Below are 24,264 nucleotides of genomic sequence, written 5' to 3'. Positions count from 1 at the left end.
CAAAATAAAGGATGCAAATGAGCCATCGGATCGGCCCAGAAGAACTTTTCGCTCGGTGGGAAACCTCGTCAAACCTCGCAAGTTGACAGATTGCACATTTCGGATAGACGGCCATACGCCTTTCTGCAGGGCGGGGATGAACTCCTGGAATTGTCATTTGAGCCCTGGTGGCTTTTGCCCTGTTTTGTCTGGCCCCAAAACAGGCGGTAATAATGATCGACGGCGGGGCCCGGCGCTCCTGGAAGGCGCCCTGTCCGAGGAAGGGTTACGTAACGCTCCGGAACGGGACCGTCATCCCTCGCTGCCGCTCCCGCTTTCGCCGCGCTTCACAGCACCCAAGATAAATTCGATTCGGCTTCTTCTGGAGCCCCACGGGCACCGTTAACGGGAGAGAAACAGACTATTCCAGAAAGAAATGTGTTTTCCGAGGAAGTGTTTCGGGGTATGAAACATGCTCCAGTTTCTTCACGCCCGGAGGCGTGGTTTCACATCTCAGCCTCTGGCGAACCCGGATCGCAGCCCGGCAAACCAGGAAGTGGAGCAGCGTGCCGCGAGTTGAGAAGAAGGTCAGGGGGAGCCGCGGATGGCGTAGAGCCCTCACCGCCGAGAGCCCCAGGCCCGAACCCCAAGCGGGGAGCTTGAGAAACGGCCGGTTCTGCTCTCTGCTGGATTCCCCCAATCGCCAACCCCCTCCTCACACGCCAGCGTTGTCAGCTCACGACAGAATTCCCCGAGGCTGCAGGCGTGAACACGGAGCCAGGCCTTGCGCTGGGCCCGCCTCCAGCCCGCGGTTAACAACATGTCCAGAATTATAAACACGATCTTTCCCGGGCGGATTTCCCTCGTGAACAGTGATGGGAGCAGGAAAACAAAGATGCGGATCTCCACCAGACGGCTGTCATGTATGGGGGGGGGCTTACCTCACCTTCGCACTTTCACCCCAGGTCCTGTGGAGTCAGGAGTCCAGATGGGAGTCAACCCCCCCCCCCCCCCCCACCAATCATCAAATTGAACTTTGGTGTACATTACTTTTGTACTTCTGCCCCAGTTCAAGTATCGCACACATTAAAAAAAATGCATTCAATTGAAATCGAAGGAAGATTATTAAATAGAGAGATACATCAAAGGAAGCCAATTACCTGGACAATTTAGTTTAGCTGTTTGTTTTTTATTGTAAGAGGAACACTTTGCCTGAATGGAAAGTTTTGATAGGTCAGTTCTCCTCCCTACAGTACTTGTCCCCAATCCCTGAAAATCTGCAGGTTTCCCACCATCTGCATGTCTGTGTTGGACACACACCTCAGCCAGACCTCAAACACGCGGAGAAATGTACCGTTTTCAATTTTATTTAATTACAAAATTACTTCGCAAACATCAGAGTAACAGGTCTCAGGAATTAGAAGTGAAAAAATATAGTTTAAATATAAAATTTAAGAGGACAAGCAGAAAGGGAACGGTTAAGCCTTCATGGGGGGGGGGGGGGCATGACATCTTCGAAAAGGCTTTTCTCGCTGAGAGTAACTCCTTCTCAGGTAAAAATAACTCGCCTTGTACTGCAATAAGAAATAAAGCAAAACCGGACAGAGTTTATTGCCGTTGCAGCGGTTCAAATGTATAACGCTTGAGTGCACACTGGGTGAGGCACCCTGGGCTTCTTTGAGGGGGGGGGGGGGGGGGGCGTGGACTGACATTCACATGAATTCCACAGTTTGAAGCCGGCACTGTGGGTACTATCATTTACAAATCGTGGATCCATACTGCCAGCACTGGCTGCAGATTCACGTATGGTTAGGGCAGCCAGTTCAACCGTCAGCTTCAGAACCACGCAGCTGTAGCCCAGATCACAACGCTGCTCCAATACTTAAAATACCAAATAGGGTCACCTACAGTTCTGCTGGTTGCAGGTGATTCGGGCCAAGCGGATAAGGACAGGGGCTCACAAGCCAAAGATCACTCACTTGAGATCTGGGGTCTTGCTATTGTACCTTTGAGCGAGGCATTTAACCTCAACTACCCCAGTTAAATAACATGCTAGAAAAACATGGCTTTTAATAAGTATCTAAGTAACTGAAGTTAATCCAGGCACATGTGTAGGGTATAGAGCATAATTATTCTTATTGACCAAAATTCCAACAACTCCATTGTTTTGGCCAAACCTGCAGGAGAATTCAAAATGGAGGCTGCATCAAGATGACTGACGTATAAACTTAGGCCCTGGCCTTCAGGCAAAATCATTCATCTCTCGATGACAAGAGTCATAATACATACAGCTATCTTCGGATTGTATTATAAGCCGGGTTTTTTTTCTGCGTCTTTAAGCAGCTCAGTGACGGCCTTGTGTGGAATCGGCCTGCTGGGAAATGCGACACCCCCACGTAGGGCGCGGTGACAGAGATACTCCGGGGGCCCGGAGGGACAAGTATGGACAGAAGGTGCCAGCGAGGTGCTGGCAGGCTTTCTTTCTGAATGGGAGAAGGGTTCCTCTCTTTATAAATAACCAAAAGTCTCACAAGCTCATGGTTTAACCATCAAAGACATTTGTGCAACTCCCGTTCGCGTCTGTAAGGACTCTTAGGCCCTACTTTATAGATTGGGGCCAACAGACATCGGTACCAGTCACTGTGTCACTCCTGCCAAGCAATAGTACTAAAAACAAAAATAAAATAATGAATAAGAGCTGCTCTTTGTTACGTTTTTATCTTAAATACATCTTCATCTTCCTCCAGGAATGAAGCAAGCTGCTGGTAATCTCCCACCATCGCTGCGTTAAATGGATATACTGGAGCATGCTGGGTATCTTTTACACAGGAAATGATGCAACAGCACCACAGGAAGTGGGGGGAGGGGGTGTTAGAAGTCGTAGGGCCCCACGACGATGGTGAGCCGTAGCAAGGAGCTGGAACGGTGCTGGGTGACCATGTTGAAGGTGATCATCTCCAGCTCCAGGATGAGCTCTCGTGGCCCCGTCAGTGACTTGGTCATCACTAGCATGGCGCTGGCATTGCTGGAGCGCTGTGGGGGGGGCGGCGGTATCACAGGAGGGGTTAGAGACAAAAGGACAATGTAGCTACTACCTGCTAAAGAAGCTAACAGGTAAGCAATCTCAATCAAAACAAAATTCCACACTCATCCTCTGGAAGTAGCTACAGCAGTTCCTAAAAGGACTTTGACCCTGTGCGGAACCTTACGTCAACAAGCAATGCTAGCACATCGCTCTAGTTTAGCCAGCAGACCCTCAGCACTGACCCTCAGGAAGAATTCACGGCCCTCGTTGCCCGACTTGATCTGGAAGGTGTTCTGTATGTTTGGGTAGATGTTGGCCGCCTGGATCTGGAAGATGTCAGCTGGCACAGAGCGTTCTGACAGGATGCTCATGTGTTTGTGCACGATGGACATGGGCAGGTCCTCGCAGGCACTCGATGATGGGCAGAAGCAGCGGCTGTTTACATAAACAAAGGGGTTTTTTCCTGAATGTCCAGTATGAGGTGATAGAACAAAGACTTGCAGATGGCGTGAGGCAATTTGTCAGGCTGCCACCGGAGGGCGCCTCTCTGACTTACTTCTCTCCTGTTCTCACGTAAGGCTCCTCGCAGGGGTTCCTACGGTAGCAGCGATAGCCACCATGGTAGTTCCAGCACATCTCGTCTTCCCTGCACTCATTGTCGCCTTCGCATTCGTTTATATCTAAGGATAAACATAACAGCAGATCATCTGACATTTTGAATATTAATGACTGCCCTAGAATAATAATGGCCTTGCTGTTCTCTGTGGGTTATGGCGGGTAACCAGTGGGAGTGTGGCCATAAATCAGCAAATGGCATTGATTGGGTATTACCTCAATGAACCCCCTTGGTATCAATTAGCTACCTATAAGCTAACTATGGAAGTGCGATTGTTTTTTGTTTCGTAAACAACGTTTGTGTGGAACCCATGCTGGTGCTCTAATAAAATACAAACCATACAGAACCATTACTATTTTACGGTGTTTACAAACTGATGGTATTTATCATCTGATTTGGTTGAGTATGGTGTTTGCAGTTTTTTCCAAATACTGCCTTCAAGATATAACTGTCAGCAGTGACAACAGGGGGTGACCAAGAGGAGCAGAGATGTGGCCGGCCCTGGAGGTCTTCAGCATTCCCGCAGGAGAAACCCCCACGGAGAAACCCCCACAGCCACACACATGGGCTAGCATGCAGAATCTACCCCCCTCCAGGTGTGAAGGAAGACCACGGGCACCAAATCACTGCTAGACCATCAAAAGGAGCGAATCTCAGATCTACATTTGATGGGACACCCGAGAATCTTTGGAAGCATTTTTCTCGACATGGGAGACCTGTGCCTGAAAAAAAAAATAATAGCGAGCCTTTTCAAGGTGGATGTGAATCGCCTGCAAGACAAACAGTCCAAACATAAATAAACTGTGGCCTGGGGGGGGTGGGGAGGACAGAGACGCCCTGTTTGCTTTACTTATGCCAGCATTCTTTCCGAGACAGTTTCATCGAGGGAACGTGCCCATATTCCACTGTATATCTCACTGGTACTAAATGCAAAAATGGAGAGCGCTTCAGTCTGTTCCCTTCTGGAAGGCAGCGCTGGGCTGGTCTGGAATGCACGCCGTAATTCATAATGCACGGGGAGGCCAGTACCTTGACACATTCCTGTTCCCTGGACCTGGTATCCCTCCGGGCAGGTGCAGGAGTACCCCCCCGGGTTGTTCACACACTGGAAGCGGCACCGGTAGCCGGCAATGCTGCACTCATCGATATCTGTACACACACAAAGAAACAGAATTACGTTCCAGCTGAGGAACCCTGGAATGTAGTCCAGAAACAGGCCAGGGCTTGGAACTCCTCTAGGAGAACCAGGAGCACATCTGAGCATCCAAGTGGGATGTTCTCCATGTCCACATAAGGGAGTGTATGAGACTGAGGTACTGCTGGTCCACTTCCAGAAGTGATACCTTCCACATGGGTCTGGGCAGAAGGTCTTGGGTTGTTGGGTGTGCGGGCGGGGGGGGGGGGGGGGGGGGGGCACACACGGCTTACCTTCACAGGACACAGAGTCTGCAGCTAGTTTGTAGCCTTGGTCACACTGGCAGATGAAGGAGCCCATGAGATTGTAGCATCGGTGCTGGCATGGGTGTGAGACCTCACACTCGTTCACATCTGCAACAAAAGGTGACCTCGCTGAAATCAGACCCACACAAGGCTCCCACCTCAAACTAGATATGATATCTGGCAGCATCACACGACCCTTGAGTAATAAGTGAGGCATCTTCAGTATTACAGCCGATCTGTCCATTTTCTAAACCCACTGGTTCTTTGTTGGGTCACAGTGGTCCAGAGCTGATAACCCAGAATTACAGTCTCAGTCTAAAATGATACTTTTTTACATAAGTTTCCCATCACTGTTGTCTTTTTTATACACAACAAAAGCCAAACCCTTCTCTTTTGGTGAGATGTTTATTTTCCATGACTCTCCACCTGAGCAGTGAATTGTGGGTCCTAATTAAGCTGGTGCTGTTGACACGTCCCTTTGAGATCTAAGAAGATCAGCTTCTACAGCATTCATAAGCCTCCTCTAATCCTGCAACGCCATCCTCTCTTGGATCTCTGGCTCTTTGTAGTATCATGGGATTTTTCTGCTGCTTTTCAAGCTTCACCTGGTGAGCAAGTTTGGGCGAGCAAACTCACAACACGACTTTCAAAGGGAGCGACCGCAGAGGACCAACGTGTGCTCTCGGCTTCCACATTAAATAAAACTCATGTCTCTAGTTTAGAGATCAAAGGTGGTGCAGCACCGTCTGAAGAAACCAAAACCATCCTTTTATAAACAGAAAAGCCCAGAAGGTGTCAGGGAGTCTGATACTTTTCAGTTCTTGAGCAACACACAAGTGAATCAGACAAAACTTTCCCCCAATAAATTGTCCGTACTTTGAATAAAATGCATTGGTAAATACTGCATATCAATATTAGCAGTACGTCTTTCTACAACCTGCCAATATGTAAACTATGCAACGCCGGTTAAATGGCTTTGGGGACATTTTATCTAATTGCTTTGGTTCTTATGTCTCTGTAATCGTTTTATTATTTCTTTCTATTAACTTGTGATTGATGTGCTGGTGTACCTGTATATGAACTGTATGCATATGCTAGAGCCATACTGGAGTCAATAAAATAAAACGTTTAAAAAAAAAAAAACCTGCCAATATGTTATGAGTCAGAGGCACAGAGCCACATTGCTGTGAACGCGAAGCGGCACCAACTCATAACTGCAACCTGAAAATTCTCAGCAGACACATGTAAAACATCCAGAGGAATCCACACAGCTATCCCAAAAGTAGCGTAATATACACATAATGGTCTTAAATATGCCGTGTTTCCGTGTCCCGGGCCCCCTAAACACCGGGCAGCAAGGGAATGCTGCAGTGTTGATGCCTCACATGCCTGGCCACCATCCTGCAGACGGAGCCAGGGAACTGCTGCTCCCTTACAAAGAGGAAATCCGGACCGAACAGGGAAACAGCTAACAGGGTCTCTGGGACACGCTACCTCACCGGAATGCAGTCAGGATTCCCGCCACACACACGATACCGGGCGACTTACCCACGCAGGTGTGGTTGTTTCTCGCCAACTGGTGGCCAATGTTGCATTCACAATAGTAGGAGCCCACTGTGTTCACGCATCTGTGCATGCAGTAACGGGACGCACACTCATCTCTGTCTGTGAAGGCAAGTCACGAAAAGGTCACTGAAATGTGTTTCATATGCAGATGAGATTACACAAAAAGGCTAACAAAAGCCATATGCTCTTGAGTTCATGAATTGCCGTTGTGCTTTTTGGAGAGCTGCTTTTCAAGTCTGTAAAACTCGATTCTTTACTCTGGTTGACTCACCTACACAACGATCTCCGTTCTTCTGGAATCCTGGATGGCACTGACAGGTGTAGGAGCCCCTGGTGTTGTGGCAGATCTGGTCAGTGCCACAGCTGTGCCGCCCTGTGGCACACTCATCGATATCTGGCCAGTGGAAAGAAGCAACCGGAAGCATGTCGGACACTCTGTGATGCTGAAAAGAACTCCAAGTGATCGAAACACCCCAGGGGAGATATTGTTGCTTGTTGCTGGCTGAGATTAGGGATTTATGTCAGCCAGTAGATGATTGTTCAATATCTTGTGTAGCTTTTACATCCAGTTGAGTTAATGTTAGGCAAAACATTTTGTTCTATCAATTTTGGAATACGGAGTGTAAATCATCGTTTGGGCCTCACCCTGAATAAGGACATCTGTCAAGAAAATAAATGGTAGTGGAATAATAATTGGAAATACAATAATAAAGAGAAGTAGAGAGCCAAAACCTTCCCAACAAACCTCCTTTGATGGAGTAAAACTATGTGTTTCTTCCAGAATAATTGGGAAAGAGATCCAGAAATGTTCTAAAACTCAGCTCCCCCCTAATTTTGACTCCATTCAGCAGAGGCACCCTGTCAATAAAAATTTCAAAACAGCACAGCCGAGTAGCAAGTTGGGTTTGGCGCAAAGTCTTCCCGCTTCCCGGCACAAGCCTCCCATGTCCCGGCTCCAGCAACGGCAGCCAGACGGAAGGAAGCGGCACCATCTGCTTCACCAAGGGTGTGGTGACAGGAAGGAATTGCGCTCAACCTCACTCCCCGACTGATGGATGCGACCCATGTGCAAGAGGCCATTGCAAGTATGAGTCCAGGTTGAATCTGCCCAGTGTTTTACCTCCATGAATATGGAACTGACCCTTCTTGCAGCTCAGGAATGGGTCCCAAACTTGACGGCTCTTATAATCACCCCCAGCTTCTATTCGGTGTTGGCCAAAGACATCCATCAGCTGGAATATTCCTGGACAAACATGCTACCTGCCATTTCTCACCCAGAGAGCACAAGGGAAGAAAAGGCTGGCTGTGATGGGAGGTGGTCAGACCAGTGGTGGAAACTGGCCGAAGACAGCTGGCTGACAGGCCAGAGGGCCTCCTGCATGAGCCAAAAGCCCCAAATCCTTACCGGCTGTATCAAAAACAACCAAAACTATGTTTTCAGCAATCTCCATCGTGGATGACAGAGGACGAGTACAGCCAGGCTGTCCGACAGATGCGGACAAGCTGCTCACAGACGCCGTGCATAAACCAAATGTTACATGTGACATGTGTAACCAGGGCGATAAGTACCATAAACACACAGATATTCCACATCCTGGACACACACCGTTTCTCGTTGAGAGTAGAAGCTACTGTAACAGCACCTTGCGAGCCGAGGCGGAAATCTAAGCAATCTAAACTGCTGTCATGTCTCATCGCCAGGTCCTTCAGAGTGGCAGATCACTTAAACCAATGAGCTGCTTAGAAGTTTAGAAGGTGCCAGGAAAGCGAGCTTGTTTGTGTTGAGGTTTCACAACACTAATTCCTTTGTTTAGAATATGGCTTAATTTTTTGTTTTTTTTTTGCCTGAATGACTGCTTGACTCGCGGTTGCGCATGACAACAGCACAAACACATCCTCCCCATCTGGGCAGTAAATTTCACTTCTCAGTTAAGACATAGAATGCCTTTCTATAAGGACAAAAAAAATCATATTTTGACCTCCCACTGCTGTAGATTATGTCGGAGACTTGCAGTCTGTTGCTGTGCACCTTCATGACGGGCAAATTTCCTAAGTTTTGAACTGTACAAAAAACAACCTGACCTGAGTACACTCCGAGGACTGGCCTGTAATGCCTGACATGTGGAAACCGCGCTCATATGCCCAGGATACAGTAGGTGGTCTGTGGTTGTAGACCACGTGCTGCAAGGATACTGCAAACATCACTATTACTACTAGGGGGCCGCTTGTGCTCATGTGCCTGTTACTGAGACTGGAGCTGGAAGGCTACAGGAACCGTGACACGAGATAAGTGACAGAGACAGGAAAGTTATAGGAACCGTGACACAAGATGAGTGACAGACACAGCAAGGCGACAGGAATCGTGACACAAGATGAGTGACAGGCACAGGAAGAATAGAGGAACCGTGACACAAGATGAGTGACAGGCACAGGAAGAATAGAGGAACCGTGACACGAGATGAGTGACAGACACAGGAAGAATAGAGGAACCGTGACACAAGATGAGTGACAGGCACAGGAAGAATAGAGGAACCGTGACACAAGATGAGTGACAGACACAGGAAGAATAGAGGAACCATGACACGAGATGAGTGACAGACACAGGAAGAATAGAGGAACCGTGACACGAGATGAGTGACAGACACAGGAAGAATAGAGGAACCGTGACACAAGATGAGTGACAGACACAGGAAGAATAGAGGAACCGTGACACGAGATGAGTGACAGGCACAGGCCTTTAATGGGAGCGTGATACACATACCAGTGTCGCCAGCCCTCATGCATCGGGCGTGACGCTCACGCTTTCAAACTCTCACGCTCACACAAGAGATCTTATGGCAAATCTATATTATTCCACTATAAATCTAAAATTAGCTACATTGTAAAGCGTTGGGGTAGTTTGCAAACTCCACAGACTATTTACAAGGCAATAAAACTCTTACAAAAAAGTAAACGTGTGTATTTACATGCGATTTGAAAATTTCACACCGGCTAGTTGACCAAGGTTGGCAGCCCTGTTATAATCTCTCTAAGCAAAACTGCAAAACAGTAGCAGAGCTCTTACGAAAAAGAAGAAAGAATGGACGTACATCTGTCTCGTAAAGGACTGAAGAGTTTGGCTCTTCCTTTCTGTCAGCTTTGTCTATTCGTATCTCTTTGCTGCTTTTCTGATCGATTAAACTACCATCTCGTGTGTTCAGCCGTTTGCCCTAAGATTGTCTGCAGATTGCTGGGTGACCCAGTTAGCTACAATAATTTAGCAGGAAATGTCCTCACAGCAATGTTATACTTTCAGGCACCAACAAGTTTCTCACAAGACAATTATATCAAGTGCTCCTAGCTCGTTCTTGAGGGTAAACAGACGTCCATTCAGCACACGGCTTTTGCTGGAAAAGCAGGCAGAGGTTGCGCATTAGAGATTCCATCCACAGATGAGAGGAGGAATCGCTTTCATTAAATTTGACTGCTTCATGAGTCAATTCCATGACCACAGTCTCCAGAGGCATCTTTCCCACTGATGAGGCCTGTCCTCCTGGAAAGATTGTTTTTCATCAGGAACCCCGATGGAACAATTTCAGGAACGTGGAACACCTTCAGGCCCCCGCAACAGGGATTATCCCCAAAAGCTTGAAGGACACAAACACACACCACAGCTAATCCATACATTTACGACATTGCTGACAGAAAAGCAGATGGAAGCAGATCCGTGTTCCCCACGTCATCCGTCACCGGAAATCTGACGGCTCGCAGAAAAGCCCAGAGTCCCGCTTGCATTAACATCTCTTGGATCTCCAAGAACCCACTGCGAAAAGACTGTGACAAATGTGTCAAGGATTTTGACATTTTTAAGGCAAAACAGACTGGGTGTATGGAAAACTGAATGATCCAGCCATGGACTATGTGCAAAGGACGGTTGTGGAAAGGAAGGTAGGTGGATTCCAACCTCATTAACTACGACATTTAACCGCTCCCAGTGTTGTTCTGTGAAATACTGGTTCAAGATTAAGTTGGGCTCCAAAGTAAGTAAAGGAAACTCCTTTCAAACAGAGTATTACCTATGCATGTTTTGAACTCACCATAGATGGTCTATACACACATAGTTTTCTAACCTCCTATGCCTTAAGTGTGAACCATGCAGTCCGGAAGTACAGTTGTCCCTCCAGAATCACAAATTTCGGTTATTCACGAGTTGACTGTGAACAATTAAACGGATATGTTTTTCAAGCTTGCCGTAAGATCGCATAAACTCGCTGAAGAAGCCAAAAAGAATACTGAAAATGATTTGGATCACATAAAATTGTAAAATATATAAAGATCAGTGATACATAATCTGTTAGTGTAAATGCTTGGGCATGTGCAATATAAATAGGTACTAATAGCTATAGAAATAGGCAATAAATAGACTTTTAATGTTATCGTTTGGGCTAGCAGACTGTTATGGGTAGAAGTCCATGAATTGTGACATTCGCAGGGATCTCCCACCGCTAACCGTCGAGACTGCGAAGGCGTGACTGTATGCTCTACTTTGCAGCATGGCGATATGTTTAAAGTGAAGTGGAGTCTTCCTGTTTTCCAGTATCGCTGTGGCCAAAATTCGTAAATAACTCTTTCACTCACCGGGGGACACAGATCCCACCCGCGGTGGTTTCCCCGCTTTTTTTCTGGACCGGTCATAAAAGTGGATCTTTTTCAGATACAGCCAGGGTTTGATGCTGAGGGATTCCACACCCTTTTAGCCATGGAGGTTTGGTGGCTGTAACTTTAGTGCGGTTTTACAGGCTCATTAACAGGATCTCTATGGTCCCCCCGGGGTCACAGTGGAAACGGCCCCGTGGAACAGAAGACACAGCCAAAAATGCCCCTGTAAGCCCCAATCTTGAGGCATGTAGCGGTTGTTGTCTACCCCATAAGCTGACATGGCGCCTCAACGTGAATCCCACGAGCCGTTTTATGGCAAACAGAAAACACCAACCCTTGGCAACCCTTTCACCTCTCTGAAGTTCATGTTGAGCATTTAGCCAACTACTACCCCTCTTCTCAGACTGTCATTTCTTTTCTTCCACACATTAGTGCTGAAACGTGCAGAGCACCGGAGTGATCACCCACCGGACACACACAGGGGAGTCGTGTTTTTCGCTGAGTCACTGTAATGGAAAATGGGATTTCATCCAAATAAGGATTCAAGTCACACAGCTCCATGGACCCTCTGTTTAGTTAGCTTTGCTAGAAGGTGGAAATGGAAAAACAGGATCAGAGCTGTTCCAAGGAAACAGCCGGCATCATTTTGCAAACAGTGTCCTACAACCAGATCATGTTACTGAGAAGAGTGTTTTTGATGTAAGAGCAAACTTGAACCTACTCTTATCATTCTCTGTAAATCAATATTTTCCTTTATTTGCAATTCTGCTTCATTCACAGGGTGCAAAGTGGCTTGACCCCACGCCTTCTAAGGTAAATGTGGGCATTGATGGGTGGCATGGCGGTGCAGTGGGGTGGCACACTGGTGCAGTGGGGTGGCACGGCGGTGCAGTGGTTAGGGCTTTTGCCTCACACCTCTGGGACCAGGCTTTGAGTCTCTGCCATGGCTCCTTGTGTGGAGTTTGCATGCTCTCTTCGTGTCATCATGGCGTTTCACCCCACAGTCCAAAAACATGCTGAGTTACCAAACTGACCATAGGTGTCATGAGTTGGCACCACATCCTGGGTTGTTCCCTGCCTTGTGCCCGTAGCCCCCTGGATAGGCTCAGGACCAGCTGCGACCCTGAATAGGACAAGCGGTTACAGAAAATGGATGGATGGATGTGGGCATTGAGACTGGAGGAGCTGAGCTGGGACGTGAGCTGGGACGTGAGCTATCTGCAACATGGGGCTCAAGACCAGCAGGCCTGGCTGAGCAGAGTCCAAACTGGCCTACAGAGCTGCAGCACCCCAACCGCTCATCTGAGAAATGGTTCACGGTCCCCGCTCCACCCCCCCCCACCCCCGGCAAAGCGCTGGCCAGTAAAGACCCCCCCCCCCCCCTTCTTTCTTTTTTTTTGCAAACGAGCAGATTCCTGGTTTCGCTCCAACTCACATAAACAGCTTTGAAGGTTATCTGTCGATTTGCGGTGGGGAGATGGCTTCCCCCGGGGGGGCGTGGATCGGGCTCTTTTCTTGACGTGGACGGCCGGGCCGTGACTGGGAATTAAACGAGAACCACAGCCACCTGACACCTGCTGCTCCAGCTGCTCTGGTCCCATAACGGCCTCCATGAATTATCACTGTGACAGACAGCTTTGTGGGCCAGAGGGGTTCAACACTGTAGCCAATTACAAAGAATCAGCCAATAATTACACTCCAAAAATATACTTCGCTTGGGTCAAATGTACTTCCCTGCCTCCTTGGAAATCATGACCTGGCACGACGTGGTGGGGGCCACAGTGAAACTGCACTCATTTAGCCGTTGCACCACAGAAGCCCAAAACTGGCACATCTGAGGGGCGGTGGTTGTGTGGGGGCGTGGCCAGGTGAATGGGGGTGTGGCTGTGTGGGCGTGGCCAGGTGAAAGGGGGTGTGGCTGGCAAGTCTAGTATACTGTTTGTTCTGTACACCTAGGAAAGATCACGACCTACAGAACTAAGCTTTGTTTTTTTTATTTAATCACTTGTCTTGATCAGTTAATTGGAATAATCAGTTGGGCCTTAAGCACCAGGTTATGAAAACAGCCTCAAGAACGACGTCCTTTATCAAAAGTCCCCAAATCTGCATTACTACGTCTTGTATGTCGTTGAGAATACATCATCAGAAATAGCACTTGGTGCTGAAGTACATAATTTCATAATGCAGCATTGTTCAAAATGCAGCCCTTTAGTGGATTTCATGGTTTGCTGCTTATTTTTCAGCAGTATTACAAGAAAGTGCAAAAAAAACCCATTTTTTTCTGTCTACTGTTCTGGAAAGTACTGGAAGGAGCGTGCGTTACTTGATGACTTAGAAACAATTAGGCAGCTAATATACAGCATGTGTAGTTTTTGTAAAAGAACCAGGGTGAAAAACACATAGTAATTCATGAAGAGCACTTGACGGAGAGCCAGTCATCGAAGAGTTAACACTGGCCTCACTAACATTTTAATGTTATTATAAACACCCCTGTCCGACGGAAGCATGAGTGCAAGCCTTCTTTGTGACACTGACTGCATGATGCATAAAGTCCAGCTGCACTACGAATCTGCTTCCAGTTCAGCTCTGTTCAAATATATCGAAAAATCCTACACCTTAATATCTTCTGCATTATCTTCTTTTACAATCATTGTGCAATCTTACGTTTTTATGTATAATAAAATCCTGTTGAGCTTTTATATATAACCAAGCCAGTTTGGTTTTCAGCTCGCTCAAGGCATCCCATAGAGGCGTAATTTCTGTGATATTTCAAGTCTTAATAAAGTCAGAAGAGCCAGTGATTTAGGGCGGCGATTTAGACCTTAAGCCACTTTTCAAATGATGTCAACGGAAAGATCAAGACATTGAAAAGTGGACGGGGGGAGCCGAGCGCAGGGCTCGCCAAATCCTGTGTTGTATTCCATGAATAATAACAACACTGGCCACTTACAAACCAGGCAATTTCACTTTAATTCTGGCCCTACTGTTTTCCCTCACTGCCATTACTAAGGGAAAAGTTTTGAAATACGAGTTTCTCCCTCATAAGCAGTGTATTGACGTAAACCTAAGGGCCTAATGATGGTCATCTCTGCATGATGACTGACTTTCGCAGGACATCTCCGGCAGAGAAAATAACATCCAGCATTTACGGGAAATGCCTTGCGGGCAACGCACTCTTATGACTGGGCTATGAGCACAATCAATCTTGGATTAAACGCTGCCTTAAGACCAGCTTCTCCTTTAATGGCAGTCCAAGCTGAAATCAGGTCCATCGGAGCCTGCTTCGGGCGTACGGCGAGTTTACCCACGCCTGAGGACTTCTCCGATGATCACGAGATGGGCAGGCTGAGCGAGGCAGCCGGGAAAAAAAAAAATGAAAAGCCCTGCCCTCCGATTTCTCAGAGATCAGAGAAGTGAAGGTGCGGCACCTGCAGGACCCACTGGTAACACCACCTGGGCTCAAATGCCTTGAAAAATATTCAGGGGCGAGGCAACTGAAGGGAGATACTTACGGGAGGCTTTAAAGAACTGCGTGGGCAAGTGAGCAACCGCTTTTGGGAATCACGCCACTGTAGACACGAGGCCATTTGAAGCTTCAGAGAGATGAACAAAGCCGCTTCAGTAGGCCCTCTTGGTAAAGAAATGAAAGAGCTGACTTTATTCATGCCTGACTGGATGTGTTGTGATTCGCACCGACGGAAATTAATGAAGGACCTACCGGCATGTAATTACACGGGCCTCAAAGGACTCACATTAACACAGCAGTATGTTATTATGTGTTATCTTTCAGGGAAAACATGTTTGCAATCAGCTGTAAGCACCGGGTCTCCCGTAGTTTATATACGGTCAGGAGAGACAGCCACTCCCCTGCTTTAAAAGGCAGGCCGTCATGAAAGGGGCCGTCGTGTGAATGGGGCTTTTATGTTGTGCTGTCCCCTGTCCCGATGACCTGAGCTACAACCGCCTTCCCAATGGCGTTACTGCTTCTTCTGCCATATTTTAGGCTCTCTCTTCTCAACCTTGTACTTTTCATTTGGTCTGTCTTCTGCTGAAACAGCTTCTCTGTCCTGCTGTCTGTCAGGTCTTGTCCCTGTCTCAGTCTCTGTCCCTGTCCCAGTCCCCAGACTATAACTGCCACAAAACCCACATGCTAATCAGCTGAGACTCCATGTCAGGTCCCGTCATGTGGCTCCATTTTCTCTCCCAACCAAAGGCAGGCTCACATAACTAATGCTCAACCAAATTTAACCAGCTCACTACTCAATCATTTACTCAACCAAATAATTACTAATATAAAACCACCATAAACCACAGTTTGATAGCCACAGCAGGCTCTTTTGGCAAAACAAATCAAAGGAATAAGACATTTCTGTCCTACTGCAAGCCAGCATGACAGTACTTATTTGGTCAAATTGCAAACAATGTTTGAACACAGGATGTCAATTCATTCAAAACCAGCATGAAAAATGGGAAAGAGATTATGAGTATCTGCTCTTCTCCCTCATCAGAAGAGCAATCCTGAGGTCAGATCTTGCCTCCATTCTTCGTGCAAAAATAAGTTGTGAGAATCAAGAGCAGCCTAAGATCAGCATCCATTTTGTTTGCCATGTGCAGAAATATTTGCCTTATCGGCGTAACATTCCTTATGTATGAATGTGTTTTTTTGTGGGAAGTAGGGAAGTACGTTTTCACACCAATAGCATTGAATCTGCAGGCATTTCCTGCTAACGGTTATAAAGGTTGCTAGGGATCACGTACAATTTTTTTTGCAGGATCTGTTCTTTTTATTTTCTCTGCTCAGAGGTTCCTGTTGCCAGGGACTCCAGTACCTGTAGAAGAGCTCATTCAAAAGAGCTGACGGATCAAATCACGCGATGAAGGCCGTGATCCGCTCAGCCCCGCCAGGGCGCCAAATCACCAGCAGCTTCCCGCTATAAATTGTCATAACTGTTTATCAATGTATACTTCCCTCTGTTTGCTTCTTATCTATGGTAACCCACTAGGGACAAATAAGGAAGGTAAATGTTGACCAAAAAAACTCCAGGAAAAAAATTCCTTCACGAACACTCTATGGGAAAAAAAAATTGCGCAAGCTTTGCAGAATAACCATGTTGCTTCATACCATGAGTCAGCTTGCTGTTGGTGTCCACATGCTGATTTCTGCATCCATGTGACCATTTCCTGTATACACAATGTGTCCTTCATGTCATACAGCGGGGGAACAGTGTCCAAACTGTCAGCCTAGCAGTGCTCGTTAGAAATATAAACAACCATAACGACTTCAGCGTATTGTAAACAAAACAAACATTTGTAAATCAATCCATATTGTTTGTATTTAGAATTGTTTTTTTTGCCAAATTACTGTATGACATAAGTGTGCCCTGGGATGGACTGGCATCCCATCCTGAATGCCCTCTGCCTCACGCCCTTTGCTGTCCAGCAGAGGCTCTGGCCTTATAGTGACCCAGGGCTCATAAACGAGAAAGACGGATGAATGTATGACATAAGGATATTTTGTCAGATCTGATTAACGAATGAAAAAAGTCTCCCCAAAGCAGTGGCAGTGCAATTAATGCAATTAATATCCATCCATTTGTCTGTCCATCGTATACAATCCAAGGTTCTGGGATTAAAAATTATTGCCATGAATAAAATGCCAGGATTTATTAGGTAGGTAAAATCAAAAACGTCATACCAATTTGAAACACAACATGATACCTGTAGCAGAGCTTTATAAACCAGCCAGCTGAGTGGTAAGAATATGGGCCCTTTAAAGAGCTGGCAGGCTGGCAGTGATGCTTCAGGTTCTTGTTGTGACGAGTAACTACACGGCAGCGCGGTGGAGAACCGACAAAGAGTTCCAGAGTTGGCTGGTTCCGCTGAGATCATGCACCCAAGTTTTAATAACAACACCTACTTCCCTGTCGGCAGTGACTTCACTCTCACTGAAATGAAAGAGAAGCAAGTTATGGAAATAGAAACCACTTCCATCAGCAATTATGCCAGGAGGCACCACACTGACAGTTTATTGGGCTGGAGGCGTCGGTTCAAACCACAGAAGCTGGCGGGTGATGCGGGCCACGCACCACGCTGGATGGGACACACGGCCCCCGGGAGACACGGCCCCCAGGACACACGGCCCCCGGACACACAGCCCCCAGGACACACGGCCCCCGGACACATGGCCCCCATGACACACGGCCCCCGGACACACGGCCCCCAGGACACACGGCCCCCATGACACACGGCCCCCAGACACACAGCCCCCAGGACACACGGCCCCCGGACACATGGCCCCCATGACACACGGCCCCCGGACACACGGCCCCCAGGACACACGGCCCCCATGACACACGGCCCCCAGGACACACGGCCCCCGGACACACGGCCCCCATGACACGGTCCCCATGACACACGGCCCCCGGCCACCCGTCCCCTTCTCGCGCACTTATGGAGTCCAGATTTCCTGCTGCCATGTGCTCTGGCGTAAGGTGTGTTTGATTCGGGGGGGTTTTCAACGGTAACGGGCTTATGAAGACAAACAGAGTCGGGTTTGGGGCCCCCGGGCCGACCCAGCGCCGCGTGAAGCCCATTAAGCACAGCTGCGCAGCTAGAAGAAAGCCAGTCGGAAAGGGCGGGGGGCCAGCGATTAATACAGATTTAATGGGAAATGTAAACACTGCCTCCAGAACCGCCTCCCCCTCCCCGCCATTTCAGAAACAAGCCGAACAGCCAGTTCCAGGGTCGCCGTGGTGACGGACTCTCCCAACTGTAAATTGTAAATCAGGCCCTGAAATGCATCATGCTAAATGCATTATTAATTAAGAGCCACTGTTTTACATCCCCGCTGCTCCGTGCAGAGGGACCTCCAGGGCGCTGGACCAGTTGCTCCTCATGATTATTCGAGAAAACTCCTACAACTGTTCTGTTTATGTGTGGGAAACGAGCAGCCCGACTTACTGTAACTCCCTAATAACTCTAATTTTAAAAAACATGCACCATTTGCTTGTGCAACCCATTAAATTTATGTTCCATGTTTGCTGTACATAACAACGGATACATGGAATCCCAAGAGTCCCTAATTTAAACACATGTAATCTTTGTCTCCTTACTCATTGTACTGGGTAGGGGTACAACCACCTGAGCGATGGCTGCAATATGTAACAAAATCGGGCAAAATGACACGGACAACTACAATGAAAGAGTGACCGTTGAAGGTAAAATGCCACCGCATGACACCTGGGCTGAGAATTCCAGGAAACCGCCCTTGTTCTGTCAGTCATCGTTTTCGCAGTCACCCGGGGTCAGATCATACGTGATGTGCGCTAGAGAGGCAGGCCGATAATCGTACTGCGCAAAAGGGCCAGTTCATTTTTCCTGCCGTCCTGGGAAATCTAAAGAACGAAAGCGAGGCCACGGCGCGCGTCAGGAAGCGCGTCCGGACTGACGACAGCCGCTGACATGGGGTTCGGGTGGGGGGGATGGGGGGGGGGGGTGGAGCTGTCCGTGCAACGGCTGGTCAGAAATGCACCCTGAGCGGGAAGCCGCGAGTCCGAGGGGAGTCGCGATCCCCGAGCATGACATCAGCCCGGGAAGGGACAAGCTTCACTGGGGTGTCCTCAGGCCCTCTGAGCGCTCCGCTGGATAATAAAACACTCGTTTCAGAAACACCAAATTACCCCCCCCCCCCCCCCCCAGCCCCCCTACCACTGCCCATGGGAGAGGCGCGCTGCTGGACGGGAAACTGAAATGCTTCCACATCTGCAAGTAATTAAAGAGCGATCTGCACTTCGTGTTTTACTAACTAATGACTTAAACAAACCGGAGCTCGCCGAAAAACCGCGGGTCGCCCCCCGTGGGCTGCGGCACCATCATGGTCAGGCCATCGCCCTCTCCGCCGACCCCCCCCAGCGCCCCGCTTGCCCATGGAAACGCTGAGCATCTTTACATTACTTGTAATTTATTGTTCATAATCATCAGCTGCTGTACTGACTGTCTTGGATTTTTTACCTCGTATTTATTTGGCACTATGGCGTGTAAGAAGGACACAAGTATGAATGCAGTAAAAATCCTCAAACCTTAAACAGCCGCTTGAAGTGTTTTTGTTCCGTTCATTTAGGGAGTCGAACACATGTCCATTAAACGAATGCTTTCGTCTGATTCCGATTGTACAGATAAAAATAGGAATGAAGAAACATCTAACGGAGACCGTTCCTTCATTATTAAGGCACTGACGACCCGTTTTAAAACGTAAACATTTAAGATGAAACGTTCCAACCACTGAGATAATTCCAGGATAATTTTAGGGCAGCGCAAAAGATTAGTGGGGTGGATCCGCACTGTTTTTTTTAATCCAGGGCCTTTCTAGTATAAAGGAGGGCAACTGAGTAACATGTGCCCACGACAGCTTTCCAGAACCTTCAAAGCATCGCAGCGTTCGTGTTTCAGGAGGAAACTGTACGCAGGCCAAAAATATCTTACTGGAAGTGGCCTGAGCCAGCGTAACTTGGCATCGGGCCAAGGAACGACTTGAAGATGATGGGGGGGGGGGGTGTGGCAGCCCTCATTCAACTTTCGGCAATGCTCTGGATTTGTGGTTCACTGCTAAATGGGCTAACAGACGGCACCCCTAGATGTGTTCAGCAGCAGGCGAGGTCAGCGGGGGCCACTGGCTGTGCTCGCTGCACCTGTTTTTTATCGTGTTCACCCCACCATTGTGCTAATATCCATCATCAAGTCACCGATTCTGCCCCCGTCGTATTCCGGACATGTGGTGGATTTTCGTTTTTGCCCGCTTTACAACAATGAAAAAGCAAAACAAGTATCGCAGATAGCAAATGTCACATTGCTGCCAGAACCTGGCTCCCCAAGGCGAAATTCACAGGATCCATTCATCCTTTCATACAGAAGCATCTTCTAACCCAACAACCAAGTGGTGACCTGCACCTGACCTGTAGCAGGATCACTGGAGAACACCGGAAGTGTTCTGGGTCGCAGGCTGCACCGAGCGGCACAGAGAGGGGCGGGGCGATGGGGCGCGGGAGTCGCGTTTTCTAACATCTGACAGGAATTAATCGCTCCGGCTCTCGTTAGTCCTCGACAACAAACCTGCCATTGTGTGGCCGCAAGGCTGATGAATCACTTCAATGCGAAAATGTGGAAAGAACAGAACCTTCCAGCGGCTCAGGTCCATGTGCTGCTCTCTCGTAATAAAAAGTTCAAATGAAAATGAAAGGAGGCTCCTTGGTGACTGAGTCGGCTGAGGCGCCTTCCCCGCACGCAAACTGACCCCTGCAGCTTGGTTTGCAGCAAGAATCTGGACTCTATCACTCACTGGTTATGACCAGGAGTCCCCAGCCCCCCCCCCCCCCGTGGCAGGATAAACTGACTCTTTTATGGAGGGGGGGGGGGGGGCGAAAGGAATCAGCTTGACTTTTCAGCTACACGGATTTACCGAGTGTTCCTGGTGCCTGCGAGTCACCATACGCCAGTGCAGAGTGTTCCGCTGGCTCCACCAATCGGCACGAAGCGGCCCGCTCCAGCGCGGCAGCTGATTTGCTGACACCTGGCAGACACTGAGCCTTCTGTGCAGCCAGGCATACATGCTGAATTGTAGGCAAATTGGAGGCAGAAGTAGGGTTAAGACATTCTGCTGAGGCACTTTGTGCAGCGGAAAATACTTCATTCATTAAAAAGCACCAGAAATATAAGAAGCCAAATCCATCTTTTTTCTAATTAATCAACAGTTACGCTGAAGCCAAATATATAAATTGTATTAGCTGTGCAAGTGTTTGAAGGTTGGGAACACTTTCTTTTTTTTAAAAGGTTTCCTCTTGTAATGACACTATTTTATAAAACAGCATTATTTAACTTAAGGGTTCTCTTGTGTAAAATGATTACTGTTGTGAAGTGAAAAAAACTGGCAGGATTGATTTGACTTTGCAATAGGCAACAGCCGATTCATTCAGTCTGATTTAACTGCCACAACATACAAATCTCACGAATGTGAATGCTTACCTATTAATTGAATTTCATAATTAATGGCCTGCCCCTCAACCACTACACCACCTAGTGTCCACTTCTACTGGCGCCTATTGCTTTCATTACTCTCTTGCCTTTACAATCCACGCACTATTAATTGGTTCCAGGGACGTTTCTCTAAACATAAATAACTTTTTTCAAATACACAGCGTGACAGTTGGCACTGCTCCAAAAACCGCCACGTTTGAAAAACACAGTGCAATAACATTTTAACGTAATAACATTGAGCTGCGCAACTGATGGTATTTCGCTGTGTTTTATTTACGTGACACAAAAGGCCGGTGACTTGATGTACTACCTCCAACCGAACAGTGCTGTAATTCTTGAGCGGAAACAGACCAATCTTCACTTAGGAAAACGATATTCACAGCTATGGCGAGGTGCCTGCCAAGCCTCGCGTGCTCTCCAGGTTCGTGTCTCTGGAAAGCAGCTGACGGAGAGCAGTCTGACCACCACCCAGAGCCAGCAGAACCGTAACCCTGACTCAGAACATCTCTGGACTCAGCTGGGTCGTCCCATGGGATCTCACTGTGTGTGCAGTTTAGTTAAGGGACACTGGGGGACTCGTAAAATGACTGAAGGTGTTTCTGGACACAGCCCCCGAAACAGCATCTGATTTTGTGAGCGTAATTCCAGCTCATCTGCAGCCAGCATATCTATCTGGACCACCTTTACACTTTGGGAGGGGCTCTGCTGGGCTTTGCCAGTGCCTACCTCTGCAGTAGTTCTGCTCATCTGGCGCGAACCCAACAGCACATCGCACCGGCCTGCTACTATGTGAGCCTGCCCCCTGGCCAGGCTGGACCCATGTTGGGGGGGCGGGAGCGGGGGCTTCCTCCGCGGGACTCTCGTCCTCGTTGCCGATGAATATCTGGGCACTCTTGGGGAGGCAGAGGTACCCGCCAAAATGGTTGATGCACTTCATGCCCCCTTTGCAGGCGTCAGATAGGATGGCACATTCATCGATATCTGATGTGTGAAAAGGATAAACGGAGACACGACGAACACGTTAAACGCGCTACGATGCAGCAGCAGGTTTTTACGCAATTCAAAAAAGTTTTGTTGGCTTAAAGTAAAAATATTAACGATTACCTTTGCATTTTTGTCGAACAGGATCAAATTCATAGCCATCTGTGCACTATTAATTGAAACAATGCAGACAATTAACAAGCTGAATAGCGTTGAGATACAGAACCGTACGCTGGTACGTCAGCTCGCGCGAGGCAGACCGCACTTACCGTGTAGGTTACGGGCTCCTCCGCCTCCTGCGGAGCGACGCGGCTGATCACGGCGCAGACGCACAGGCAGATCCTGAACATCGTGGGCTATCTGCAAGAGGAAGGGGGGACGAGAGGAACATGTTATCTTTGCTTATGTTAACTCGCTTTTTCTCATGACAGTACATAGGATTTAATACGAGTTATTACATCAGAATTCGAATTGCTGGGCGAGTCCGAACTTCACCCCGTGCTTACGCACTGTTTTTACTGGCATCCCTCCAGCTGAGAGTTAAATACTTTTGAGTTCTGTTTTTTTTTTCTTTTTTTGTTCGCTTTCCCCCATGGATCACAGTCGCCCTGTGTGCTGCAATGCAACTTCATGTGTTGTTTTCATTAACTGCATCTACGCCCAGGACAATATTTGTTTATACCGGCATTTAATAATTATTGTTTCTTTTTATGATTCCCTTTGCGGTACATGTATTGAATTCCGACTGTATTTTACTTGACAATTATACTGAAATGCACATTATGAAATTAACACCCTGTACGATCAGATTTACATGTGCACCTATTTCTAACGAAATTGACAAAAACGCGCATGGGTAAGTAGCAACTTCTCAAATAACTTTTCTGATTAAAATAAAAAGTGTGTCTTTGTTTTCAGTAAAGTTGACGCAGCGTTCCTTAGATTCGTACATAAAAAATAACCCGCAACTAATTCGTTATACTTGCGTGTATACACTATTCTGTTGGTCATAAAGTAACCGCTCTTCACCTTAGATAACCCTAAGTAAAGTTATATACGTGCTACCATATTTACAGTGCATGCATGCAGGTCAGTACCTGTGAGAGCTCCTTATTGAGTTGCAGATAATGTCTTCGCTTCTTGAGATAGCAGCCCCTTTTTTCCGCCCCTCACAGACGAGGACCTGGCTTTCGCTTCCCGGAGGAGGGTATAACAACTGGCGACTTATATTGGTGGGTTTAATACTGACAACAATCAGACAGGAGCGCGCGGCGTTGCTGGTATGTGGGGGGCGGCGCCAAGCGCAGGTTACTCGCTACCACAGATTCACAGGTTTTTTTCTTTATCGGACATCGCTTGAGATTTACAAAGGCATCCAAGGTAGGGTGTGGCTCCCTCTACAGGTTATTACTGTTCATGATGAAAGGTGCGTAGTGGCGAAGGGTGGGGCCGTCAGAAAACCTGGGTTACAATAAACCAGGTTGCCGGCATCAAACGGATTTCATCCAGCGATTCCCAAATCTATATTTCTCTATGCATTCACATGGTCATACTCCAATTTCTCTATTAAAATGTCATTTTCAGAAACTACGTCTCCAATAATCTTTTATACAATAAGCAAGACACCCAAACCACCAGTTACAATAAAACAGAAGAGCCGAGCAATGAATGGGTTAGAAAATGCCATTAACGTTACAGTAAATATTATAGTACAAAAACGCAACATGAGTATGTGTTATGATGTTTCCTAAGCCCTTCCAAGTTATTTTAGGACCACGTGTACCTAGTTTATGTAGTCACAGTGGCCCTGACAAATTCCAAAACTTGATGAATATGGCAACTGCGCCGTATAACGAGTGTTTAAGCCCAATTAATTGCCCTTCCCACAGAAAAGCAGGCAGTGAAATCATACCCTCTGTTCAAGACCTCTGTCAGCGGGGGTTACATTACGCACTAGTAAATTTCACGGTGTTTACAGAATAGTCGCGTT

General features: G+C 47.6%; 1 protein-coding gene across 1 annotated transcript; it reads right to left on the bottom strand.

Moving 5' to 3' along the window:
* Window positions 1-1,147: 1,147 nt before the first annotated feature.
* On the bottom strand, window positions 1,148-23,570 carry efemp1 (EGF containing fibulin extracellular matrix protein 1). The gene is made up of 11 exons (XM_023796378.2): window positions 23,372-23,570; window positions 22,544-22,634; window positions 22,398-22,443; window positions 22,020-22,274; window positions 6,898-7,020; window positions 6,609-6,725; window positions 5,049-5,168; window positions 4,650-4,769; window positions 3,561-3,684; window positions 3,247-3,439; window positions 1,148-3,012 (listed from the first exon to the last, which is right to left on the bottom strand). Exons 2-11 carry the CDS (start codon window positions 22,622-22,624, stop codon window positions 2,851-2,853), a joined length of 1,341 nt encoding a protein of 446 aa, XP_023652146.1. The 5' UTR covers window positions 22,625-22,634; window positions 23,372-23,570; the 3' UTR covers window positions 1,148-2,850.
* Between the last annotated feature and the right edge of the window lie 694 nt (window positions 23,571-24,264).

This window comes from Paramormyrops kingsleyae, chromosome 3, assembly GCF_048594095.1.
Source record: "Paramormyrops kingsleyae isolate MSU_618 chromosome 3, PKINGS_0.4, whole genome shotgun sequence".
Taxonomy (NCBI): domain Eukaryota; kingdom Metazoa; phylum Chordata; class Actinopteri; order Osteoglossiformes; family Mormyridae; genus Paramormyrops; species Paramormyrops kingsleyae.
The sequence above is the reverse complement of the archived record's forward strand: the minus strand, read 5'-3'. Positions and strand labels throughout refer to the sequence as shown.

Bases quoted from the DNA above. Each gene is read 5' to 3' on its own strand.
- efemp1 (XM_023796378.2), bottom strand. From the start codon at position 22,624: ATGTTCAGGATCTGCCTGTGCGTCTGCGCCGTGATCAGCCGCGTCGCT. The intron at 6,726-6,897 runs GTGAGTCAACCA...TTGCCTTCACAG, and splicing joins GAACGGAGATCGTTGTGTAG to ACAGAGATGAGTGTGCGTCC. The intron at 4,770-5,048 runs GTAAGCCGTGTG...GTGTGTGTACAG, and splicing joins AGACTCTGTGTCCTGTGAAG to ATATCGATGAGTGCAGCATT.